The 22,508-nt window shown below is 50.5% G+C and overlaps 2 protein-coding genes across 2 annotated transcripts; both read right to left on the reverse strand.

Moving 5' to 3' along the window:
* Positions 1-668: 668 nt before the first annotated feature.
* LOC146343168 (diamine acetyltransferase 1-like) lies at positions 669-7,577 on the reverse strand. The gene is made up of 7 exons (XM_084808705.1): positions 7,376-7,577; positions 6,128-6,338; positions 5,580-5,634; positions 4,634-4,717; positions 3,638-3,739; positions 1,262-1,302; positions 669-1,034 (listed from the first exon to the last, which is right to left on the reverse strand). Exons 1-7 carry the CDS (start codon positions 7,423-7,425, stop codon positions 858-860), a joined length of 720 nt encoding a protein of 239 aa, XP_084664831.1. The 5' UTR covers positions 7,426-7,577; the 3' UTR covers positions 669-857.
* A 5,841-nt stretch (positions 7,578-13,418) lies between these two features.
* LOC146343169 (diamine acetyltransferase 1-like) lies at positions 13,419-20,280 on the reverse strand. Its single transcript, XM_084806747.1, has 6 exons — positions 19,601-20,280; positions 18,714-18,768; positions 18,282-18,365; positions 16,665-16,766; positions 13,966-14,006; positions 13,419-13,709 (listed from the first exon to the last, which is right to left on the reverse strand). The coding sequence occupies exons 1-6, from the start codon at positions 19,613-19,615 to the stop codon at positions 13,695-13,697; spliced, it is 312 nt and encodes a 103-aa protein (XP_084662873.1). The 5' UTR covers positions 19,616-20,280; the 3' UTR covers positions 13,419-13,694.
* Positions 20,281-22,508: the final 2,228 nt, after the last annotated feature.

A 22,508-nucleotide genomic window follows, 5' to 3' on the forward strand; every position in this document is an offset into this window, starting at 1 on the left:
TTTCAGGCAGGAATCTTTCCCAGCTCTACCTGGAGATGCTGCTGGGGGTCAAACCTGGGACCCTCTGCTTGCAAAGCAGGAGCTCTACCTTCCCTTTGGAGAATGGCCATGCTTGCTGGGGATGATGGAGACTGTAGTCCAACATATCTGGAGGGTGACATGTTGGAGAAGGCTGTCCTACCACAAAATTGGGAATGCAGTTTACCTGGGACAGGCACCAGAAACGGGGGGCTCTCCCGCCCGAACGCAGAGATTTGGAGCCACTGCTGAATTCTGACTCAGGCCTCTCGGGGTGGGGTGGGGTGGGGTGGGGTGGATGTTGCTCTCAGCACCCGGATGGGGTCATGGTGATGAGGAATTTCAGCAATGAGTTTCAAGGTCAAAGGAGCCAGATTCAGGTTAAAGATTAGTGGGGAACGACAGCAACATTTTAGTTACAGAATAAGCTGCGCTGGAAGCATCTTCGAATGGCCTTTCCCCTCTAGAGTAAAGATGTCCTGGAGTCCCAAGGAGCAACTAAAACACGGACATCTTTCCCACGTAGGCAGTTTTTAACCTAAAAGGGCAGCTGCTGGGCAAAAGCCTGCTTCCATGGAATTCTCTTCCTCCAGTTCTTGCAGGGCCTAATTCTAGTCACTCAGCGAGAGGAATGGCACTCTTCACATGCTCAGGAAACAACTCTCCTTTATTTTTTACACAAATATTAATTAGGCTGAGCCTTGGCACTGCAGACACGTTTTGGGGGCTAAGCCCCGGTGAACCTTAAACATTCAGCTGTGCTTCCCTTCCCATGGCCCACTCTCACGCTGCTTCCCTCCATCTACAAATCTCGCCCTGGGAACATTGCCTGCCTGCTGCTAGAATTTACTCTGAGCTGCCATTTTCCAAAGCCTGCTGGGGTACAACCGGAGGATGTGCCAGCCTTCCCTGACGGTGAGGTCTTCCCCGCCACGCCGCGCAAGGAATTCTATGTTCTCTGGCTTCTGGGAGGATGAGTGCATGCGGAGCTGGGAGCACCCTCGACGCCAAGCAGCCTGAGGGAAAAGGGAAGCCGTGAATGGAAGTTAAGCCCCTCCTCAGAAATGGGCCAAATGCGGGGCAAAAGGGATATTTGGCCTCCAGCAAGCAGCAGCATAAATAACCCATCCCTCAGTCCTGCTCCATAGCTAAGGGCTGATTCGTATTGACTTTCGTGATGTGGGAAGAACTGGCTTTGCAAACGTGGCCAAAGAGACCTGCCTGACCTGGGCCTAGGACTCACCTCTGCAGTCCGGTCCATTAGCGTCTTTCCAATACGCCTCCCTGCGAGAAAGAACAACCGGGGAGAACCAGGAGATGGTCTCTGTTATAACCAGTAAGGTATTTATTCCATAACATAAGAACACAAGAAGAGCCCTGCTACTGGATCAGACCAGAGGCCCATCTAGTCCAGCATTCCATTCACACAGTGGCCAACCAGGGGTTGACCAGGAACCCACAAGCCAGACATGAGTGCAAGAGCACCCTCCCACCCGTGTTCCCCAGCAACTGGCGTACATAGGCTCACTGCCTCTGGTACTGGAGGTACCACATAGCCATCAGACCTAGTAGCCATCAATAGCCTTCTCCTCCATGAATTTGTCCAACCCCCTTTTGAAGCCATCCAAGTTGGTGGCCATCACTACATCTTGTGTGTGTGCGTGCGCGCGTCCCACTATGTTTCATGGGCAGTGGGTCTTTAAGGGCAAGAGGGGCAGAGCCCGCCCAGAGGTCATGTAAAAAGAAAAAAGAAAAGGAAGACTCTGTCTTCAAGCAGCTGCCAAATTGCCTCCCTTTATTTAAAAATCAAAAATAAACCTTTGCCAAGCCGCTTCCCTTTATGTTCTGTTCATGCCAGTGCACTTAGTGCTACACTTTTGGCTTTTTTCAGTAGTGTGGTTATGATGTGGCCAGAGACTTATCAGGCACCTGAACTTATCACCACATTTACGACACCTTTTGCCGTTCCCATAATTTTGAGGTGCTTCCAGACAAGCCTTTTGCTGTGCAATCACACTGCCCCATTTCTACTTCCATGGAGGAAGAGGGGCTTATGGCATTTTCTCCCACATGTACCAAAGTAATTCCACCAACTTTGGGTACGATGCACCTTGACTTTGGGGAGGGGGGCGTACCATTTGCTGCTCTGCCTCAGGCAGCAAAATGTCTTGGGCCGGCCCTGTTAGTAACCATCCCAAGTTTTCCCACCACATCTTCTATCATTTTTCTTACCACACAAAAACATCCGTTAAGATGGAATAGCTGCACACTGTCTTTTGACTGGTAGTCATTTAATACCAGTTAAATCATGGGTGCACAACCCATGGCCCGGGGGATTCATGTGCCTCCCAGGCCTTCCCTGAATTCCCCCATAGGTGCCTTCAGCTGCCCCTGCCAAATTCCTTCCCCCCAGGCACCGATTTCCTGGTGCCTGTACTCTCTCACATGCAGCCCTCAGGGATGAAAAGGTTGTGCACACTGTTATTTAGGAAAAATGCCTATCACCTAAAGATTATACTTCTAACTTTAACACATTTTTTCAAAAGGTTAACTTTAACTAAAGTATAAGTTCAATTTTTTAAAAATTGAAATCTGGCTTATCCAGAGTTTCCCCTGACACAGCTGCTCTCTGGGATTCTATACGGAACAATATTTCTTTATTGAAGCTCTCTAGGACTTCTTGTTGGAGGGACAGAGAGTAGTGTGCCTTTCTGTGAAAGACATGGTCTCTGATGAACTACAAGTCCCAGAGTTCCTCAGTAGTTCATGCTGGCATTTTGTTTGGGCTCTTGGAGAAGTCTCTCTTGCAGAAAGAGCACAAGCTAGCAAAGACATTGATCCCAGTCAGAATGGGAGCCATTTTCTGCCGCGAAATTTGCAGGCTGCAGAAAATATGTGAGTAAGGCTGCAAGCCTATGCATGTTAAGACAGGAAAAAAAACCCTACAACCCCCAGCATCCCCTAGCCAGCCATTTGTAGGACTTTATTCTGGCTAAACAGGCTTAGGGTTGTGCCCGTAAGTTGTAACTAGTTTTTTTCATTTTAGATTAACTTTTAACTAGTTGAAAGTGGAAATGCTTAACTTTGAACTCAGTGTAATTTTAAAGGCTGCTGACATGTAACTTTAACTAGTTAAATTTTTTATTAACTCTTCCCAGGAGAGCAAACGGGTGACCATGTCAGGTGCTCGCCGCACCCCTCCGTAAACTGTGAGCGAACAAGCCGTGGCGATTCCACAGTAGGTGTACCACATGGAAGCAGCTGCAGAGGCATGCTTAGCTTCAGCATCGCTGCCCACAAACCAAGCCCCGGACCACAAATGGGACTGCTGAGAAACAAAAGCAGACATTTCTTCCAGACCATGTCAGTCGTTTGTCCAGACTGAAGGGGCCGTGGCTCAGTGGCAGAGCCCTGCTTTGCCTGCAGAAGGCCCAGACTCAATCCCCGGCAGCTTCTCCAGGTAGATCTGGGAAAAGATGTTGACAGAACCGGGCTAAACAGACCAAGGGCATACGTTCCTGGGGGATGTGCTGCTTATTCTTCTGGAAGAGGAGCGAGATGCCATAACCCCACGCACACAGCCCCCCCCCCCTGCAAAACAGTTCCTTTCTAGCCATACCTCTAAATTCTGGCATGACGTACAAATTGTCCATGTAGAGATTTTTCCCTCTCCAGCTGTTATAGGTGTAAGAGGACAAGGTGTACCCAACAAGAGTGTGACCTGCGGAGCAGAAAAATGACATGACAAACGCAGCAAAGTGAAGGTTGGTGGAGAGTGCTGAGTAACTCAGCCGTGGGGACACAGCCGCCTCCCCCTCAGCACAAGGGTTGCTTGCAACAAGCGATGAGCAGAGAACAAAGTGTGGAAAACATGGGGATGAACATCAGAGGATAAGCACTGCAGATTATTTGCTTCTGCAGAAGACAATGCTTCACTTTCTGCCTGTGTCTCCCCTACAAGCTTAGGTTGGCTTCACAGAGTTCCAGAGTTCACAACTTCACCTTATACATGAGTGCCAGCCAGCAAGACAGACATTGGTTTAGCCTGTCCTACCCCTTATATTTCAGGCAGACCATCAACTTTTAAAAATATATATGCAGCCATCCTTCCCATTATTCAAAACAATAGCATACCAACTCTGGGAATCAGTGGCAAGGGGTGTGTTGTTGGCATCACAGGCACTAGCCAAGAGATGCCATACACAACCAACATTCCACCTCCCCACATTCTGTGGTTCAAACTGAACTATGCTGAAAACAGTCACAGCATTGTTGATGTTCTCCCTCCAGAAGTCAATTTGGTACAGCAGAAGCCAAGGTACTGAACACTAGGGGAGAGTATTTTGAAGCCAATCCCCACTGCTCTTAAAATATTTTTCTTCCTCTCTTCTCCAGCACCTTAAAAGCCCAGCAGACGTCTTGGGGTTGGAAGAACTTTTGTAGCCAAGAGAGCTGAGGTCATAAGGTGTCCCCCCGCCCCCCGCAATGAACAACGGGGCTGCACATTTTGTATGTTTTGGGAGTCAGAGTTCTTAGCTGCCCTTGGTGTGAAGATCCATCCCATCAGGGAGTGGAGCCTTCATCCAGTTTCAGATCTTCCTCTTCCTCCAATTACCTTCCTTGCTTTTTTGCTCGGGAGGAACTTCAGCCACAAAACACTCATATCTGGGATGGGTCCCGAATCCGGCATCCTTCAGCTCTGGTGGAGAAGTGGGGAGAGGAAGAGATGGAGATGGCAAACCTTGCTGTTAAAGGCATGTGCCCAGCAGGCAACAGAAGCAGCCAGGTTGCTAGGGTAAAAAGCATGCCAGCTCTTTAATCAGCCTCTGCCCCGTGCCTTTAGCACCCACTCGACTTGAGCATGGTGTGGAGAGAGTGGACAGGGAGATATTTTCCGCCCTCTCGAATGATACTAGAACCCAAATTAGTCATCCCATGAAGCTGATTGGTGGGAGACTCAGGACACATAAAAGGAAGGGCTTCTTTACACACCGCAGAGTTAAACTATGGAATTTGCTACCATAAGAAGTAGTGATGGCCACCAATTTGGATGGCTTTAAGAAGGGATTAGACAAATTCCTGGAGGAGAAGGCTACTGATGGCTACTAGTCCTGAGGGCCATGTGCTACCTCCAGTATTCGAGGCAGTGAGCCTATGTACACCAGGTGCTGGGGAACATGGGCGGGAGGGTGCTGTTGTGCTCAAGTCCTGCTTGTGGGTTTCCCACGGGCAGCTGGCTGGCCACTGTGGGAACAGAATGCTGGACTAAATGGACCCTTGGTCTGATTCAGCAGGGCCCTTCTTGTGTTATGTTCTTATGTTCTTATATTACTAGCAAGTGATAATGTTTGTTTATCATAAGAAGGAGTTTCACTGTTTCTGCAGACCAGGCTGATGTTTGGGGAACAAGAACAGGCCATGCAAGGAGGCAATCCAAGGCAAGGCCTACAGAAGGCATCCATATCACTGAGAAGTCACCTGCCCTGCCCCACAATCCCACTCCAACACCCACAAAAAGTTTAGGAAAATCTCATCTGCGCACACAACGACCCCTTCCTCACCTTCCACATTGGTTCTGATCTCTTCCAACGGGTAGTTGTAGATACACGCAATCTCCTGCAAAGAGAGAGACGTGGAGAGCGGGGATGTGAGTTTGCAGGACCAAGAGGGCTCTTTGGCTCCCAGACACCAGCAGATGCCAGGATGCATCTGGGTTCTCTGGACCTAGGAGTGAGGTTGTCCCACGATATTTTATTGTCTGGAGATGGGACATCCAAATGGAACCACATTTCCCACTCCTTAACTCGGGGCCCAATCCACTGGGAAATTCTCTGGCAGAAGCCCCACTGAACTAGACAGTTCACAAGATAGCCACAAGGTATTGCAAGAGCACGATATCCCTGTGGATTGAGCCCTGTGGATCAGGTCTCTCTGTCACATCTAATGGAAGCTCCGAGTCGGACTCTGTTTACAACTGCAGGGGATAGAGAGATGGGACAGGACTCCTGGGTTCTGGCTGCAGAACAGGCCTTATTTCGGCCTCCTCCTTCTCATCCAGTTTGGGATGCAGCCCACCCCCACCCCCATCCGCCATCCTGCCCCTCCTCACCTTAATAAGCCGCATAATATCTTTCAGGTCCCTGGGGGCACACGGGCGGACAACGAAACTCATGGCTCCAGCACCTTCTCTGGCTCCTCTCTCTGTCTCTGTCTCTTTCTCCTTTGTGCAGCTGGGTTGCATAAGGGTAGAGAATGGGATCATGTCCCTCCTCCTCCTCGGGGAGTTCTTCCGGGGAGGAGGGGCCGTGGCACTTGCCAGCCTGTGTATAGAAGGTCCCAAGATCAATCCCTGACCTCTCACTTAATGATGAGGGCTAAGAAAGGCCTCTCTCCACCTGAGAGCTTGGAGGAGCCTTCAGGAAGGCCTCTAGTCATGCTCAGTGGCGGTGCGTGTGGCTCAGTGTGCCGACAACCACAGCTTCAGTGCCCGGCCAGGGACCAGCTGCTGGGGAAGCCCTCTTCCTGCCTGCTCCTTTGGAGACTCCATGCAAAGAGGGACCAACAGGGCTTTGTGCACAGCAGGACAGGACAGAGGGGAGATGCCCCCTGGAGTGTAGGATAAGGAGACCCAAAAGAAATGAAGAAGAGCTGCATCCTTCATTTAATTGATGCAGCCTTCATTTACTGCAGCAGCCTACTTTTTACTGATGCACTACCCTGATGGATCGCCCAACAACCAATGTTTTCTGGACAGCATCCAAGTAAATGAAAAAACACAAAGACAAAACCACAATAAAAGTATGACGATAACAGACCACAAAACAAAACCTGCAGCAAAGGGTAAAAACAATGTTGCAGGGGATAAAACAAAAGTAACACCAGGAAGAAAAATAAAACAGGGCAAGGAACTAAAAGCACTCAAACAGTTCTTTGAAATGCCCGGGAGAATAAGGAGTCCTTCGCCTGGCACCGAAAAGGGTGTCACGGAGGCGCCAGGCGAGTCTCTCTGGGGGGGGCATTCTGTAGACGGGGCGTCACCCCCATAGGCTCTCGCTCTTGTGACCGCCCGCCTGCCTCACCGCATGAGGCGGGGGCTGCTGGAGGAGGGACTTCTCACTGTGGCCCGCAAGGTGCCTCCGGGAAGCCCTCCCCTGCACCTGGAGGCAGCGGAGACTGGGGGCTCCGATGTCAGTGGGGCGGTGAACCCGCTCCAGGTTTCAGTCAGAACCAGTCAGAACCAAGGTGCGAATGGATGGCTCTTTTGGAGTTCTGACTGAAACCGGAGCGGATTCATCGCCCCACTGACATCGGAGCCCCCAGCCTCCACTGGCCCAGCCCTCTTCCTTGTCCCTGGCACCTGACAGGGAGAGGTCGGGCTTCCCTGCGCCCGGAGGGCCCCTCTCCCATGGTGCCTGGCAGCCCCCGCTCGGCCTCCTCTCTGCACGGTTGCCTAAGCCCCCTTTAAAGCCCTCCAGCTAGGCAGCCGCCGCCTTGCATCTTGCGGCCGCGAGCTCCAACATCGAATTGTGTGTTGTGTCAGAAAGCGCTTTCTTTCGCCTGCCCCGAATTTCACTGAATGAACTCAGCTCTGTTTCAGGGACAATCCCACCTTAGTTACAGAATAAACTGCACTGGAAGCCTCTCTGAGTGGCCTTTGGTCTACAGGGCAAAGGTACCCTGGAGTTGGAAGGGGCAACCAGAATATGGAGGGCTTTCCCGTGCTGGCAAATGTTAACCTAAGAGGAGCGCTGCTGGGCCTCACGCCTGCTTCCACGGGTTGGTTTGGCCCTGCCAGGCCTAAGGGGGCCCCTCCATTCTGCAGGTTTTTAGGACAGCCACGGTAGAGCAAGACATGATGGCAAGCTGGAAAAATCCAGCTCTCCGTGTCAGCTGCTGGGAGTTTGGGCTGAATCTTATGTATCAGCTGAACTTAGACACTGGTGTCGTGGTTGACAGGGAGATGCTGATAACTCACTTCAGCTGGCAATAGGTTCACAGCGAATGCAGAATCATAAACGTTATTGAATCTTTGGAAGAATATGCACGTGAGGGGTGTGGGCATATGCCAAACTGGCCTATGCAAAAGGCCCTGGAGACGCTTCCCCCTAGATAAGGCTGGCGTGGGTCACACAAGCAGGGAAATGGACGTAAAGGATGGGAGGGCTCTGCTGCTCTTCTGGGCACCTTCAGTGGCTACTTGTTCTATGTTTTCTGCTGCTGTTCCATCTCTCTTCTTCTTTGGGATACTTTTGGATATTTTCCATTTCCTTTTCCGTTGGGGTGGCTTGACTGGGGACAGTTGGAACCTTTGCCTCACTGCACTGACTGGCTCCAATGGAGGTTTCATTTATTTATTTATTCTATGACATTTCCTCCCCTTCATGGATCACTGCCTTGTTGTGGCGAAGGGGCTTGCGTAACTCAGTGAAGCCATAAGCTATGCCGTGCAGGGCCACCCAAGACGGACAGGTCATGGCGGAGAGTTCTGACAAAATGTGGTCCACTGGAGAAGGAAATGGCAACCCACTCCAGTATTCTTGCCAAGAAAACCCCATGGAACGTACCACAAGGCTAAAAGATATGACGCCGGAAGATGAGCCCCTCAGGTCGGAAGGTGTCCAATATGCTACTGGGGAAGAGCAGAGGGTATTTCCAAGTAGCGCCAGAAAGAGTGAAGCGGCTGGGCCAAAGCCGAAAGGACACTCAGCTGTGGAAGTGTCTGGCGGTGAAAAGAAAATCCGATGCTGTAAAGAACAATAAGTCAAGAAATCACCGGGATAACAGGCAGGCATGGCCTTGGTGTACAAAATGAAGCAGGACAAAAGCTAATAGAGTTTTGCCAAGAGAACACGCTGATCATAGCAAACACTCTTTTCCAACAGCACAAGAGGCGACTCTACACATGGACGTCACCAGATGGTCAATATCGAAATCAGATTGATTATGTCCTTTGCAGCCAAAGATGGAGAACCTCCATACAGTCAGTAAAAACAAGACCTGGAGCTGACTGTGGCTCAGATCATGAGCTGCTTCTTGCAAAATTTCGGCTTAAATTGAAGAACGTAGGGAAAACCACTAAACCTTTCAGGTATGACCTAAATCATATCCCTGATGAATATACAGTGGAGGTGAGGAATAGATTTCAGGGATTAGACCTGATAGACAGAGTGCCTGAGGAACTATGGACGGAGGTCCGTAACATTGTTCAGGAGGCAGCAACGAAATCCGTCCCAAAGAAAAAGAAATGCAAGAAAGCCAAGTGGCTGTCTGATGAGGCTTTACAAGTAGCTCACGAAAGAAGGGAAGCGAAAAGCAAAGGAGAAAGGGGAAGATATACCCAACTGAATGCAGAGTTCCAGAGAATAGCAAGGAGAGACAAGAAGGCCTTCTTAAATGAACAATGCAAAGAAATCGAGGAAAACAACAGAATGGGAAAGACTAGAGATCTCTTCAAGAAAATTGGAGATCTCAAGGGAACGTTTTGTGCAAAGATGGGCATGATAAAGGACAAAGAAGGCAGGGACCTAACAGAAGCAGATGAGATTAAGAATAGGTGGCAAGAATACACAGAAGAACTATACAGGAAAGATCTGAATGTCCCTGATAGCCATGATAGTGCGGTCACTGAACTTGAGCCGGACATCCTAGAGAGTGAAGTCAAGTGGGCCTTAGGAAGCATTAGTAACAACAAAGCTAGCGGAGATGACAGTATTCCAGCCGAGCTATTTAAAATCCTAAAAGATGATGCTGTTAAAGTGCTGCATTCAATATGCCAACAAATCTGGAACACTCAACAGTGGCCACAAGACTGGAAAAGGTCAATTTACATTCCAATTCCAAAGAAGGGCAACGCCAAAGAGTGTTCAAACTACCGCACAATTGCGCTCATTTCACATGCCAGCAAGGTGATGCTCAAAATCCTACAAGCTAGGCTTCTGCAGTATGCGAAGCGAGAACTACTGGAAGTACAAGCTGGGTTTCGAAGAGGCAGAGGAACTAGAGATCAAATCGCCAACATTCGCTGCATCATGGAGAAAGCAAGAGAATTCCAGAAAAACGTCTATTTCTGCTTCATTGACTACGCTAAAGCCTTTGATTGTGTGGATCACAACAAACTGTGGCAAATTCTGAAAGTGATGGGAGTACCAGACCACCTTACCTGTCTCCTGAGAAACCTGTACGAGGGTCAAGAAGCAACAGTAAGAACCAGAGATGGAACAACCGATTGGTTCAAAATTGGGAAAGGAGTACGACAAGGCTGCATATTGTCACCCTGCTTATTTAACTTATATGCAGAGTACATCATGAGAAATGCCGGGTTGGATGAATCAGTGGTCGGAATTAAGATTGCCGGGAGAATTATCAACAACCTCCGATATGCAGACGATACCACCCTAATGGCAGAAAGCGAAGAGGATCTCAGGAGCCTCTTGTTGAGGGTGAAAGAGGAGAGTGCAAAAGCTGGCTTGAAACTCAACATTAAAAAAACGAAGATCATGGCATCTGGCCCCATCACTTCCTGGCATATAGAAGGGGAAGAAATGGAAGCTGTGACAGATTTTACTTTCTTGGGCTCCAAGATCACCGCAGACGGTGACTGTAGCCATGAAATTAAAAGACGCTTGCTCCTTGGGAGGAAAGCTATGGCAAACCTAGACAGCATAGTAAGAAGCAGAGACATCACCTTGCCGACAAAGGTCCGTCTAATCAAAGCTATGGTTTTCCCAGTAGTAATGTATGGCTGTGAGAGCTGGACTATAAGGAAGGCTGAGCGCCGAAGAATTGATGCTTTCGAACTGTGGTGCTGGAGAAGACTCTTACGAGTCCCCTGGACTGCAAGGAGGTCAAATCAGTCCATCCTAAAGGAAATCAACCCTGACTGCTCATTGGAAGGACAGATAATGAAGCTGAAGCTCCAATATTTTGGCCACCTAATGCGAAGAGAAAACTCCCTGGAAAAGACCCTGATGCTGGAAAGACTGAAGGCAAAAGGAGAAGGGGACGGCAGAGGATGAGATGGCTAGATAGCATCACGGATGCAATGAATATGAACTTGAGCACGCTCCGGGAGAGAGCGCAGGACAGGAAGGCCTGGCGTGCTATGGTCCATGGGGTCACGAAGAGTCGGACATGACTGAACAACAACAACAACGACATTTCCACTCCACCCAATAACTAATATATGTCCAACCACTAAGATGGAAGGATCGATGTGACCACTGCACTGGGCTGGTAAATATGAACTTTGCCTGTCATAGTAGAGCACTCTAATAATTGTGAACTTGTGTCTGGAGAGAGATGTAGACCTAGGATTACTATTCAAAGTGCTTTATGGCTCAGTCCTATGCATGCTTAGTCTCTAACGTACCATTTTTGGGCAAGGTATTAGAGCGTGTGGTGGCCTCCCAGCTCCAGGGGTTCCTGGATGAAACGGATTATCTTGATCCATTTCAATCTGGGTTCAGGCCTGGGTGTGGGACGGAGACCACTTTGGTTGCTTTGGTGGATGACCTACGCCGGTAATTGGACAGGGGGAGTGTGTCCCTTTTAGTTTTGCTGGACCTCTCAGTGGCGTTCGATACCATCGACCATGGTATCCTTCTGGGATGCCTCACTGGGATGGGACTTGGAGGTACTGTTTTACAGTGGCTCCATTCCTTCCTAGGGGGGGCGAACTCAGAAGGTGGTGTTGGGGGATGCCTGTTCGACTCCATGGCCATTAGCTTGTGGGGTCCCTCAGGGTTCTGTTCTGTCCCCCATACTATTTCATATCTACATGAAACCGCTGGGAGAGGTTGTCCGGAGTTTTGGAGCTCAGTGCCACCAATATGCTGATGACGCCCAGCTCTAATACTCCTTTCCACCAGATTCCAAGGAAGCTGTTTCTGTCCTCAACCAGTATTGGCATCAGTAATGGACTGGATGAGGGAGAACAAATTGAAACTTAATCCAGACAAGACAGAGGTGCTCCTGGTCAGTCGAAAGGCAGATCAGGGAATAGGGATTCAGCCTGTGTTGGGTGGGGTTGCACTCCCCCTGAAGACTCAGGTTTGCAGTTTGGGGGTGCTCCTGGATTCAGCCCTAGGCCTAGATGCTCAGGTTTCAGCGGTGGCCAGGAGTGCTTTTGCACAGTTAAAACTAGTGTGCCAACTGCACCCGTTCCTGGAGATGTCTGATCTGGCCACGGTGACGCATGCCTTAGTTACATCCCGTTTGGATTACTGCAACGCTTTCTGCGTGGGGCTGCCTATGAAGAGTGCTCGGAAACTGCAGCTGGTCCAAAGAGCTGCTGCCAGACTGTTGACTGGGGCTGGCTACAGGGAGCATACAACTCCCTTGTTAAAACAGCTTCACTGGCTTCCAGTCTGTTTCCAGGCACAATTCAAAGCTATGATCTATATAGCCCTATACAACTCCGGTCCAGGTTATCTGAAAGACCGTATCCTCCCTTATGAACCTGTCCCTGTCTTGAGATCCTCTGGGGAGGCCCTTCTCTCAGTCCCACCACGGTCACAGGCACATTTGGTGGGAACCCGGGAGAGGGCCTTCTCAGTGGCTGCTCCACGGCTGTGGAACTCCCTTCCCAGAGAGGCTAGGATGGCTCCCTCCTTGATGTGTTTCCAGAGGCAGGCTAAAACATTCTTATTCCAGCAGATCTTTGGGACATAGTTGCAACCTAGGGGTAAGCTGCTAAAATGCTGTTTTAAAATGCTGTGTTAATGTTTTTAATATAATTTCAATTGTATTGTTGTTTAATTATATTTTAACTTTTGTATACTTTCATATGTTTTAATTGTATATGTTTTAATGTTTGTAAGCCACCTTGTGTCCCAGTACTTAGAAAAGGTGGGGTATAAATAATAATAATAATAATAATGCTTAGACAGAAAAGCATCCTACAACTCCCAGCATTCCCCAGCCAGTATGGTTGGCTGCAGAATGCTGGGAGTTGTGGGACACTTTCCTGACTAAACATGCATAGGATTGTGCCTTTAATTGCTTTGTTGACATTTCAATACCATTTTTATGCCATTCTAAAACTATTTTTATTTTTATTTTTTGATTTGTGGATTGCTCTCTTATGACCTTCTCTGAGTACTGATAATATTTTCTAAATACTAATGTTACAGTGTCTGTCTTCAAGTTAGTATTATTATCTTCTATATGAAGATCATATTATTCTCAGGCACTGTGTATCAATAAACCAATTTGATTAGTTTCAATTAAAATCTTGCGTTTGTGGTCTTTTACACTGGCCGTACTTTGCCTGCTGACCCACTGGGTTACGAAGGTGCAAATTTGAACTCAGATTAGACCACTGAATTAACACCATGGAATTCTCTTTCCTCCAGTTCTAGACTTGTGAGGCTTGGTGAGCAAGAGGAAAGGCACTCTGCATATGCTCAGGAAACATATCTCTTTTAATTTAACACAGATATTGAATATGCTGCATGCAGGCAACTGTAGAAGTTAAAGTCCACAAATCTTGCCCTGTGAACATTGTCTGTCTGCTGCTAGAATTTGCTCTGAGCCGGCATTCTCCAGAGCACGTTAGCGTCTATCTGGAAGAGGTTCCACCCTTCCTTGAGAGTGAGGTCTTCAGCGTTGCACCACGCAAGGAATTTTTCCTTCTCTCCCTTTGTGGAAGAAATGCACATCCGGAGCTCTGTGCACCCTCAACGCCAGGCAGCCTGAGGAAAAAGGAAAGCCGTCCATGGAAATTGACCGCCCCCTGCTCTGCCTTCGTGAGGGCCTGATGGAAGTAATGGCTGGCCCACACAGTTGGCACCCTGGATATTTGGCCTCCCACAGGCGACATCATAAGGAAGCCATCTCTTGACCCTCCTCCATGGCCGAGGGCTTATTCACACTGACTTCAGTGGTCTGGGAACAGCTGCTTTTGTGAACATGGCCAAAGAGACACACACGACTTGGGAACGGACTCACCTGTGTTGCTTGCTCCATTAGCATCTCCCTGATCCCCTTCCCTGCAGAAAGGCCAAACAGAAGGAGCTTATTTTGAGAGCATATCAACAAAGAGGAACCCAGGGTGGTTGGGATGGACGCTAGGACTCCTCTCTGAGGGGATGTGGGGGGAGTCCAGCAGTGCAGAGAGAGAAGGTTCTTCACCCCATCTTACAACACTCAACTTCAGTGTCACGCAATGAAACTGGTCGGCAGGAGAGTCAGGCTGGACAGACACATGAAGTCCTTTGTTATGCAACACAGTTATGGGATTTGCAGCCACAAGATACAGTGCCAGCTATGGGCTTAGATGGATTTCATGAAGGGGAAGTCTATCAATGCCTAAGGGCTTCTCCACATGAGGTTTTATCCTGTGATTGAGATTGGTCACTCACGGATGTTTGTGGGTCCTTTACATGACATTGTCAGCCTCCAGAGCTTCTCTCAAAATGAGGCTGACGGCCACCTGCCAGGGATGCTCTGACTTGGATTCCTGCATTGAGCAGGTGGTTGGACTCGATGGTCTTGTAGGCCCCTTCCAACCCTACTATTCTATGATTCTCGTACTTTTGAAACATTTTTGCGGCTTAATTTGAAACAGAAATAATCTAGCAATAAAAAGATCCCTTTTCCAGTTCTCCGTGAAAAGAGGAAACCCTGCAATAACCTTCCAAATCCTGGGAAGTCCTAGTTCCGCTCTACTCAGCACTGCTTAGGCCTCATCTAGAGTACTGTGTCCAGTTCTGGGCACCGCACTTTAAGAAGGATGCAGACAAGCTGGAGAGGGTTCAGAGGAGGGCAACGAAGATGATCAGGGGACTGGAAACAAAGCGCTATGAGGAGAGACTGAAAGAACTGAGCATGTTCAGCCTTGAGAAGAGAAGGCTGAGGGGAGAGAGGATAGCGCTCTTCAAGGACTTGAAAGGCTGTCCCAGAGGATGGCCAGGATCTCATCTCCATCATCCCAGAGTGCAGGACACGGAATAATGGGCTCAAGTTATCTGGCTGAACATCAGGAGAAACTTCCTGACTGTGAGAGCAATACGACAATAGAACCCATTCCCTAGGGAGGCGGTGGGCTCTCCCACACTGGAGGCATTCAAGACGAGGCTGGACAGCCATCTGCCAGGGATGCTCTGACTTGGATTCCTGCACTGAGCAGGGGGTTGGACTTGATGGCCTTGTAGGCCCCTTCCCACCCTACTATTCTATGACTCTATAAGAGGAGCTAGACCGCAGCGCCATCTAGTGGCTATATAAATGAAACAGTTAAACGGGGGGAAGGCGGGGAAGGGAAGTGCATGTAAAGGGTGAGCTGAATCCGGAAGCCAACGCCCCGGTAAAATCACAGGACAAAAAGCCTCTGTGTGGAGAAGCTCAGTTACGAGCAGGAGGAGCTTTAAGCTAAAAGATGCTGGTCTTTTTCATGTTTGGGGCACACCCCCTTCGCCTTTGGCCTCACCTGCCACTAGAATGCAGCCCGCAGGAGCTTCTACGAAATGGAGTTTCCACATAGAGGTTCCACACCCCCGGCTTATGTGCTTCCCAGGATCACCTTGCTGACAAAGGTCCGTATAATCAAAGCTATGGTTTTCCCAGTAGCAACGTATGGCTGTGAGAGCTGGACTATAAGGAAGGCCAAGCGCCGAAGAGTTGATGCTTTCGAACTGTGGTGCTGGAGAAGACTCTTGAGAGTCCCCCAGTCTGCAAGGAGGTCAAATCAGTCCATCCTAAAGGAAATCAACCCTGAGTGCTCATTGGAAGGACAGATACTGAAGCTGAAGCTCAAATATTTTGGCCACCTAATGCGAAGAGAAAACTCCCTGGAAAAGACCTTGATGCTGGGAAAGACTGAAGGCAAAAGGAGAAGGGGACGGCAGAGGATGAGATGGCTAGATAGCATCACCGATGCAATGGATATGAACTTGAGCACACTCTGGGAGAGAGCGGAGGACAGGAAGGCCTGGTGTGCTGTGGTCCATGGGGTCACGAAGAGTCGGATACGACTTAATAACTGAACAACAAAAGTGTTCTAACTCTCTTTTGTTTAAGTGACATTTCACTATTATTGTAATATTTCTTAAATTAAACATTATAGCCAGAAAAGTGTTTAGCACCACTTAAAAGGCTGATTAAGGGAAAAAGTGAGAAAATGGTGCCAATTACCACAAAGGTGTGCTGTGCTATGAAGGGTTCACCTGCCTGATACATCACTGCCCATGTCAAAACCACACCCCTTAAAAAAGACAAGGCCCTCCACACCTCTGCAGACTGTGTTGCTCTCCTGTCCTTCTTAAGGAAGCTGGACTTTCTGTGTTTAAAAAAACAAACACAGCAGCAGCACTGGAAAAACACAGGAGGATTACACACAGGTGATGTTCAACAGTTAATCTCCCCCACCCCTATTAAATGTGAGCGAATCAGCCACGGTGATCCCGCAATTGGTACCCCACATGGAAGCGGCCGCACAGGCCTGCTCAGCTTCAGCAACTGTGCAGCATCGTCCGCCTTCAGCCACGACGGCACTATTGGAAAACATAAGCAGCTGCTTATTCCAGAGCCTCTGAATAATTAATCCAGAGCAAACATGTGTGCAGTGCTGCTGGTTCTTGAGAAAGAGGAGCAAGATACGCTAACATCCCCACCCCGCCCCTTGCAAAACAGTTCCTTTCTAGCCATACCTCTAAATTCTGGCGTGACGTACAAATTGTCCATGTGGAGATTTTTCCCTCTCCAGCTGTTATAGGTGTAAGAGGACAGGGTGTACCCAACACGAGTGTGACCTGTGGAGCAGAAAAATGACACGAAAAACGCAGCAAAGTGAAGGGTGGTCGAGAGTGCTGAGTAACCCAACCGTGGGGACAGCCGCCTCCCCCTCAGCACAAGGGTTGCTTGCAACAAGTGATGAGCAGAGAACAAAGGGTGAAAAACATGGGGATGAACATCAGTGGATAAGAAGAGCTAGTGTGGACAGAGCCAGTGTGGTGTAGTGGCAAGAGTGTTGGACGAGGAGCTGGGAGATCCAGGTTCTAGTCCCCACTCAGCCATGGAAGCTCACTGGGTGACTTTGGGCCAGTCACAGACTCTCAGCCCAACCTACCTCACAAGGTTGTTGCGAGGATAAAATGGAGAGGAGGAGGATAACGTAAGCTGCCTTGGGTTCCTTGCAAGAGGAAAAAAGGTGGGGTATAAATGCAATCAATCAATCAATCAATCATTTGCTTCTGCAGAAGGCAATGCTTCACCTTCTCCCATTGTCTGCTCTTCAAACCTAAGGGCACAATCCTATGCCTGTTTAGATAGAGAAAAGTCCTACAACTCCCAGCATTCTGGCTGGAGAATGCTGTGAGTTGTAGGACTTTTCGCTGTCTAAACATGCATAGCATTGCACCCTAATTGGCTTAACAACTCTGGCGCTCCAACGTGCTTCGAAGCTTCGCTTACACATGAATGCCAGCAAACTGGACACTGGTTTAGCCTGCCCCCCACCCCATATTTCAGGCAAACTGTTTGCTTTTTTTGAAAGATATTTTAAAAAAGTATATAGACATTCATCCTCCCCCTTCTTAAAACAAGCAATTGTAAACCAGCTCTGAGGCCTGGTGATGGAAGGTGAGTTGCTGGCGTCACAGGCACTAGGCAAGAGGTTCCATACACAACCAGCATTCCACTTTCCTGCCCTCTGTGGTTCAGCTATGCTGAAAGCACTTATAGAACTTTTGTGTCCCCTGCCCGTGCCCTGAGCTCACTTTGGTACAGTAATAGACGTTTGTACTGAATGTACAGGGAGAATATTTTCAAACCAGCCCCCCAGTGCTCTTAAAATATTAGGTCTCTGGGTGCTTCCAGACAGAGAGCTCCTTCAGCAATCATCGTGCAGCCATTCTGTCTTTTTCCCCAAAAAAGACTCTGCGGGAAGAAAAATAGGGAAGAAGTGGGGGGAAATATGGGAGGGTTTTGAGTAGAAGAGGACAACCTCTGGATCCCCCATAAAATTAACTGAATAAGGCAAGGCAATGGCACCCTAAAAGCCATCTAGAAACACCCGCTCTGCACCCAAGGAGTTCTGCGGCACCTGAAAAGATCAGCACGCTCATGTCTCCACTCCACGTAAAGGCTAAAGAAAGCTGCCCTTTAAGGTGCCACGGGGTGTGTTGTTTTTCCCGCAGTCGACAACGGGGCTGCATGTTTTGTATGTTTTGGGAGTCAGAGTTCTTAGCTGCCCTTGGTGTGAAGATCCATCCCATCAGGGAGTGGAGCCTTCATCCAGTTTCAGATCTTCTTCCTCCTCCAATTACCTTCCTTGCTTTTTTGCTCGGGAGGAACTTCAGCCACAAAACACTCATATCTGGGATGGGTCCCGAATCCGGCATCCTTCAGCTCTGGGGAAAAAGGAAGGGGGAGAGGGAGATGGTGAATTCTGCTGAAAGAAGCCGGCAACAGGAGCGTGCAGCATTAGAGTTGCCAACTTTTTAATCAGTCTCAGCTCCTGTGCCTTTAGCATCAGCATGACCTGAAGATATTATCAGCAAGCAATAATGCTTATCCTAACAAGGAGCTTCACTATTTCTTCAAGGAACAAGACCAGGCCAGGAAGCAACCCACGGTCAGGCCCGCAGGAGCCTGAAGAAACCCATGAAGGTGAGCGCTCCCCCACAAGCGCAGTCCAGGACCCTTGGCAAAGCTGAGGTGCCCAGCTCTGTGCACAACACAACCCCCTCCACCCTTACCTTCCATGTTGGTTCTGATCGTGTCGAAGGGAACACCATAATGCGTCACAACCTCCTGGAAAGAGGGAGGGAGAATGAGAGGGGGAGAGGAGCGGCACGTTGGCGGGTCTGACAGGACTCCTTGGCTCCCCAGTATCGTATGGCTCCCAGGCAACGTCGGCTCCAGGGTTCGGAGGGCCCTTGGACAAGGCCCCCTCCCTCAGTGAGTCTACTTTCTCATGGCCATTGTCACCAGCCGCTCCTGCTCCTCCACCTCACTTGCTTGGCAGTCAGAGAGCCATGGAGCAAGGAGGCAGCGGCATCTCCTGCTGCTCCTTCACGCCAGCTCTGTCGCCTGGGCCAGAGCAAGAGGCAGGGGAACAAGCAGGCGGCAAAGGTGGAGAGGAGAGCAAGTCCAGGGGGCTCTTGTCAGCGGGCCCCTGCTGGGCTGTGGGCCCTCAGCAGGGGCCTGACCAAGCCTACCCTGGACGCCGGCCCTCTCCCAGCTATCAAAGTGAGGGCATTAGATGCTAGGTTGGCTGAGCGCTCTGGGGCAGGGAGTGGTGTTCTCCTCAGTGGTTTTGATGTCTGGAGACAGAACATCCAACTGGCACGCCCTTCCCCACTCATTTATTCAGGGCCCAATCCACTGGGAAATTCTCCAGCCAGAGCCCCACTGAGTTAGACAGGAGCTGCGCAAGAGCAGGATATCCCTGTGGATCAGGTCTCTTTCTGCCACATTTAATGGCACCTCCAAGTCGGACTCTGTTTACAACTGCAGGGGATAGAGAGATGGGACAGGGTTGATGGGTTCTGGCTGCAGAACAGGCCTTATTTCGGCCTCCTCCTTTTCTTCCAGTTTGGGATGCTGCCCCCCCCCCCGCACCCGCCATCCTGCCCCTCCTCACCTTAATAAGCCGCATAATGTCCTTCAGGTCCCTGGGGGCACATGGGCGGGGGGGGGGGGACGGACAAGGAAACACATGGCTCCAGCACCTCTTGGGCTCCTCTCTCTGTCTCCTGTGTGCAGCTGGCTACAGGGTGGGATCTTGTCCCTCCCCCCTCCTCTTTTACCTTTTCGAGGGAGGGGGAGGTGCCGTGGCATCTCCCTGCTCTGCCTGCAGAAGGCCCAGGGTCAGTCCCTGCAGTCTCGGCTGAGGGCTGGCTAAGACCTCTCCCTCGCTGAGAGCTCGGCGGGGCCTTCAGGGAGGCCGCTAGGCATGCTCGGTGGTGGTGCATGTGGCTCAGGGTGCGAGGGCTGCTGGCTCAGCCCCTGGTGTCTCCTCTTAACAGGGAGCCACTGGTTTGGGGAGCTCCTGTCAGTCCGAGGCAGCGAGGGGTTGCCAACCTTTTCAGGTTGTTGGGCAGGTCTGACATTTTGAGGAAGCGTCATGGGTGCCATCACCACATGGCTGCTGTGGTGGGTGTGCAGCCATTCACTGCACACCCATTTCATAGAAAGGCAAAGTGCTGCAGCTAAAAGACAAGTAACTTGACTGGGATCCTGAAGATGTGGCGGAGGCAGGGACGGAGCCCCAAAGCACAACAGTTCACCATCTGTCCTCGGCCCGTGCGCTCTTGCTCTCCCTCACCCCATGCTCCAGCAGACAGGTTCCCCTCACACCAGTCACTCATCTCTCTCTTTCAGCCCCAGTCTCTTTCAGTTCTCCTCTCCTTGTCTCAGGTCACCCCCAGCCCCAACCCTCAGCTGGCCTGCTGGCTGTTCCCGAACCTTCTCCTTGCCCAAGTAGCTGAACCTCCCCTGGCTGGGAGCACTGCAAAGCAAAGCAATGGCCACTAGCCACCCTCTGGAGAGAAGGCTTCCCTGGCAAGCGCTCCCCTCCCGGCTGCCCAGGACCACGATGTACATATTAAGCTACCAGGCAGCAGCAGGGCACTTCGTGGCACTGAGGGAGGTGTCTGCAGGCACAGTGGCCCCTGCGGGCATCGCGCTGCCTGCCTGTGGAGTGGGCAGTTCTGGGATTTGGTGGACAAAAGGCCTCAACAGGGCTCCACACAGAGCAGAAGGTGGAGAGGAGATGCCCGCTGCGGTGCAGGGCGCGGAGGCCCACAAGAAACAGAAGAAGAGCCGTGTGGGGTCGCACCAAAGGTTGGTCTGCTGCAGCAGCCTGCGTTCTGCTGATGTACTGCCCTGGTGGCTCCCCCAGTAACCAGCGTTCCCTGGGCAGCGTCCAGGTAGATGCAAAACACAAAAGACAAACTCACAGAGTATGATGACAGCATAAAACCTGCAGCAAAAATAAAACGGGGCAAAGACCGGAAAGCACGAAAGACAGTCTTTGAAATGCCTGGGAGAATAAGGAGTCCTTCGCCTGGCACCGAAAAGGGTGTCACGGAGGCGCCAGGCGAGTCTCTCTGGGGGGGGCATTCTGTAGACGGGGCGTCATCCCCACAGGCTCTTGCTCTTGTGACCACCCGCCTGCCTCACCGCATGAGGCGGGGGCTGCTGGAGGAGGGACTTCTCACTGCGGCCCGCAAGGTGCCTCCGGGAAGCCCTCCCCTGCACCTGGAGGCAGCGGAGGCTGGGGGCTCCGATGTCAGTGGGGCGGTGAACCCGCTCCGGGTTCCAGTCAGAACCAAGGTGCGAATGGATGGCTCCTTTGGAGTTCTGACTGAAACCGGAGCGGGTTCACCGCCCCACTGACATCGGAGCCCCCAGCCTCCACCGGCCCAGCCCTCTTCCTTGTCCCTGGCACCTGACAGGGAGAGGTCAGGCTTCCCCGCGCCCGGAGGGCCCCTCTCCCATGGTGCCTGGCAGCCCCCGCTCGGCCTCCTCTCTGCACGGTTGCCTAAGCCCCCTTTAAAGCCCTCCAGCTAGGCAGCCGCCGCCTTGCATCTTGCGGCCGCAAGCTCCAACATCGAATTGTGCGTTGTGTCGGAAAGCGCTTTCTGTTGCCTGCCCCGAGTGACAGGCTTCATATTTTTTGCTAGGAGATCAGGAGTTGCACATTTGACTCTTTGAGAACTCTTGGGTGAGTGACCTCTGGCGCATCTGGTGACTTGTTAATCTTTAGTTTGTTAAGAAGCCCAGAGCATCAGCTCCTGTCACCTGTATTTGACTCCTCAGTTCTTCAGAGTCCCTCCCTTTGGAAGTTAATTTACACCAGGGATCATCCCTGTAACCTATTTGTGTGCTAAGATTTGCTAGCTAAAAATTATTGGGACCCTCGCAAAATGACAATGCTGAGGTACTTTACAGGGTTATTGTAAAGACTACAAGCAAGTTAATGTTTGTGAAGCACTTTGGACACTTAAAGCAGGTGAGGGGGCAGAGCTCAGGCATGGAGCCCCTGCTTTGCCCCCAGACGGTCCCCAGTTCGATCCCTGGCAGCATCTCCAGGTAGGGCTGGAAAAACTCCTGCCTGAAACCCTGGGGAGCTGCTGCTGCCAGTCCGTGTCGACAGTCCTGGGCTGGATAGCTGCTTCCTCTGTTCCTAAATGCACCGTGGTGTTGTTCTTGTTAAGCAGATGCTGCAAGGGAGAGGTGTGTTTTTGAAATACAAAGTACGAGGCCACACCACGAGGCCACTTATCAAGGGGAAATGCTTTCGTACACCCCAGAAGTGGTCATCCAACCCTCCTCCAATGGGATTTTTACTGGGTACAACTCCAGCCAGCTGTGGCAGCCCCTCATGTCCTACCTGACGTGGGAAGAACCCTGCGCACGCTTATCCCTTCTTTGTCCCTCCTTCCGTTCCTCCAATCCCCGCCAAGACATTTCTGATATTTAAAAACCTGGCTCCCAGTCCCGATGGTAAAATAAATTATGCATGGTAAGCAAACACATGTCTGTTT

Source organism: Heloderma suspectum, chromosome 6 (assembly GCF_057233095.1).
Source record: "Heloderma suspectum isolate Gila_16-S chromosome 6, 16-S_ref, whole genome shotgun sequence".
NCBI lineage: Eukaryota > Metazoa > Chordata > Lepidosauria > Squamata > Helodermatidae > Heloderma > Heloderma suspectum.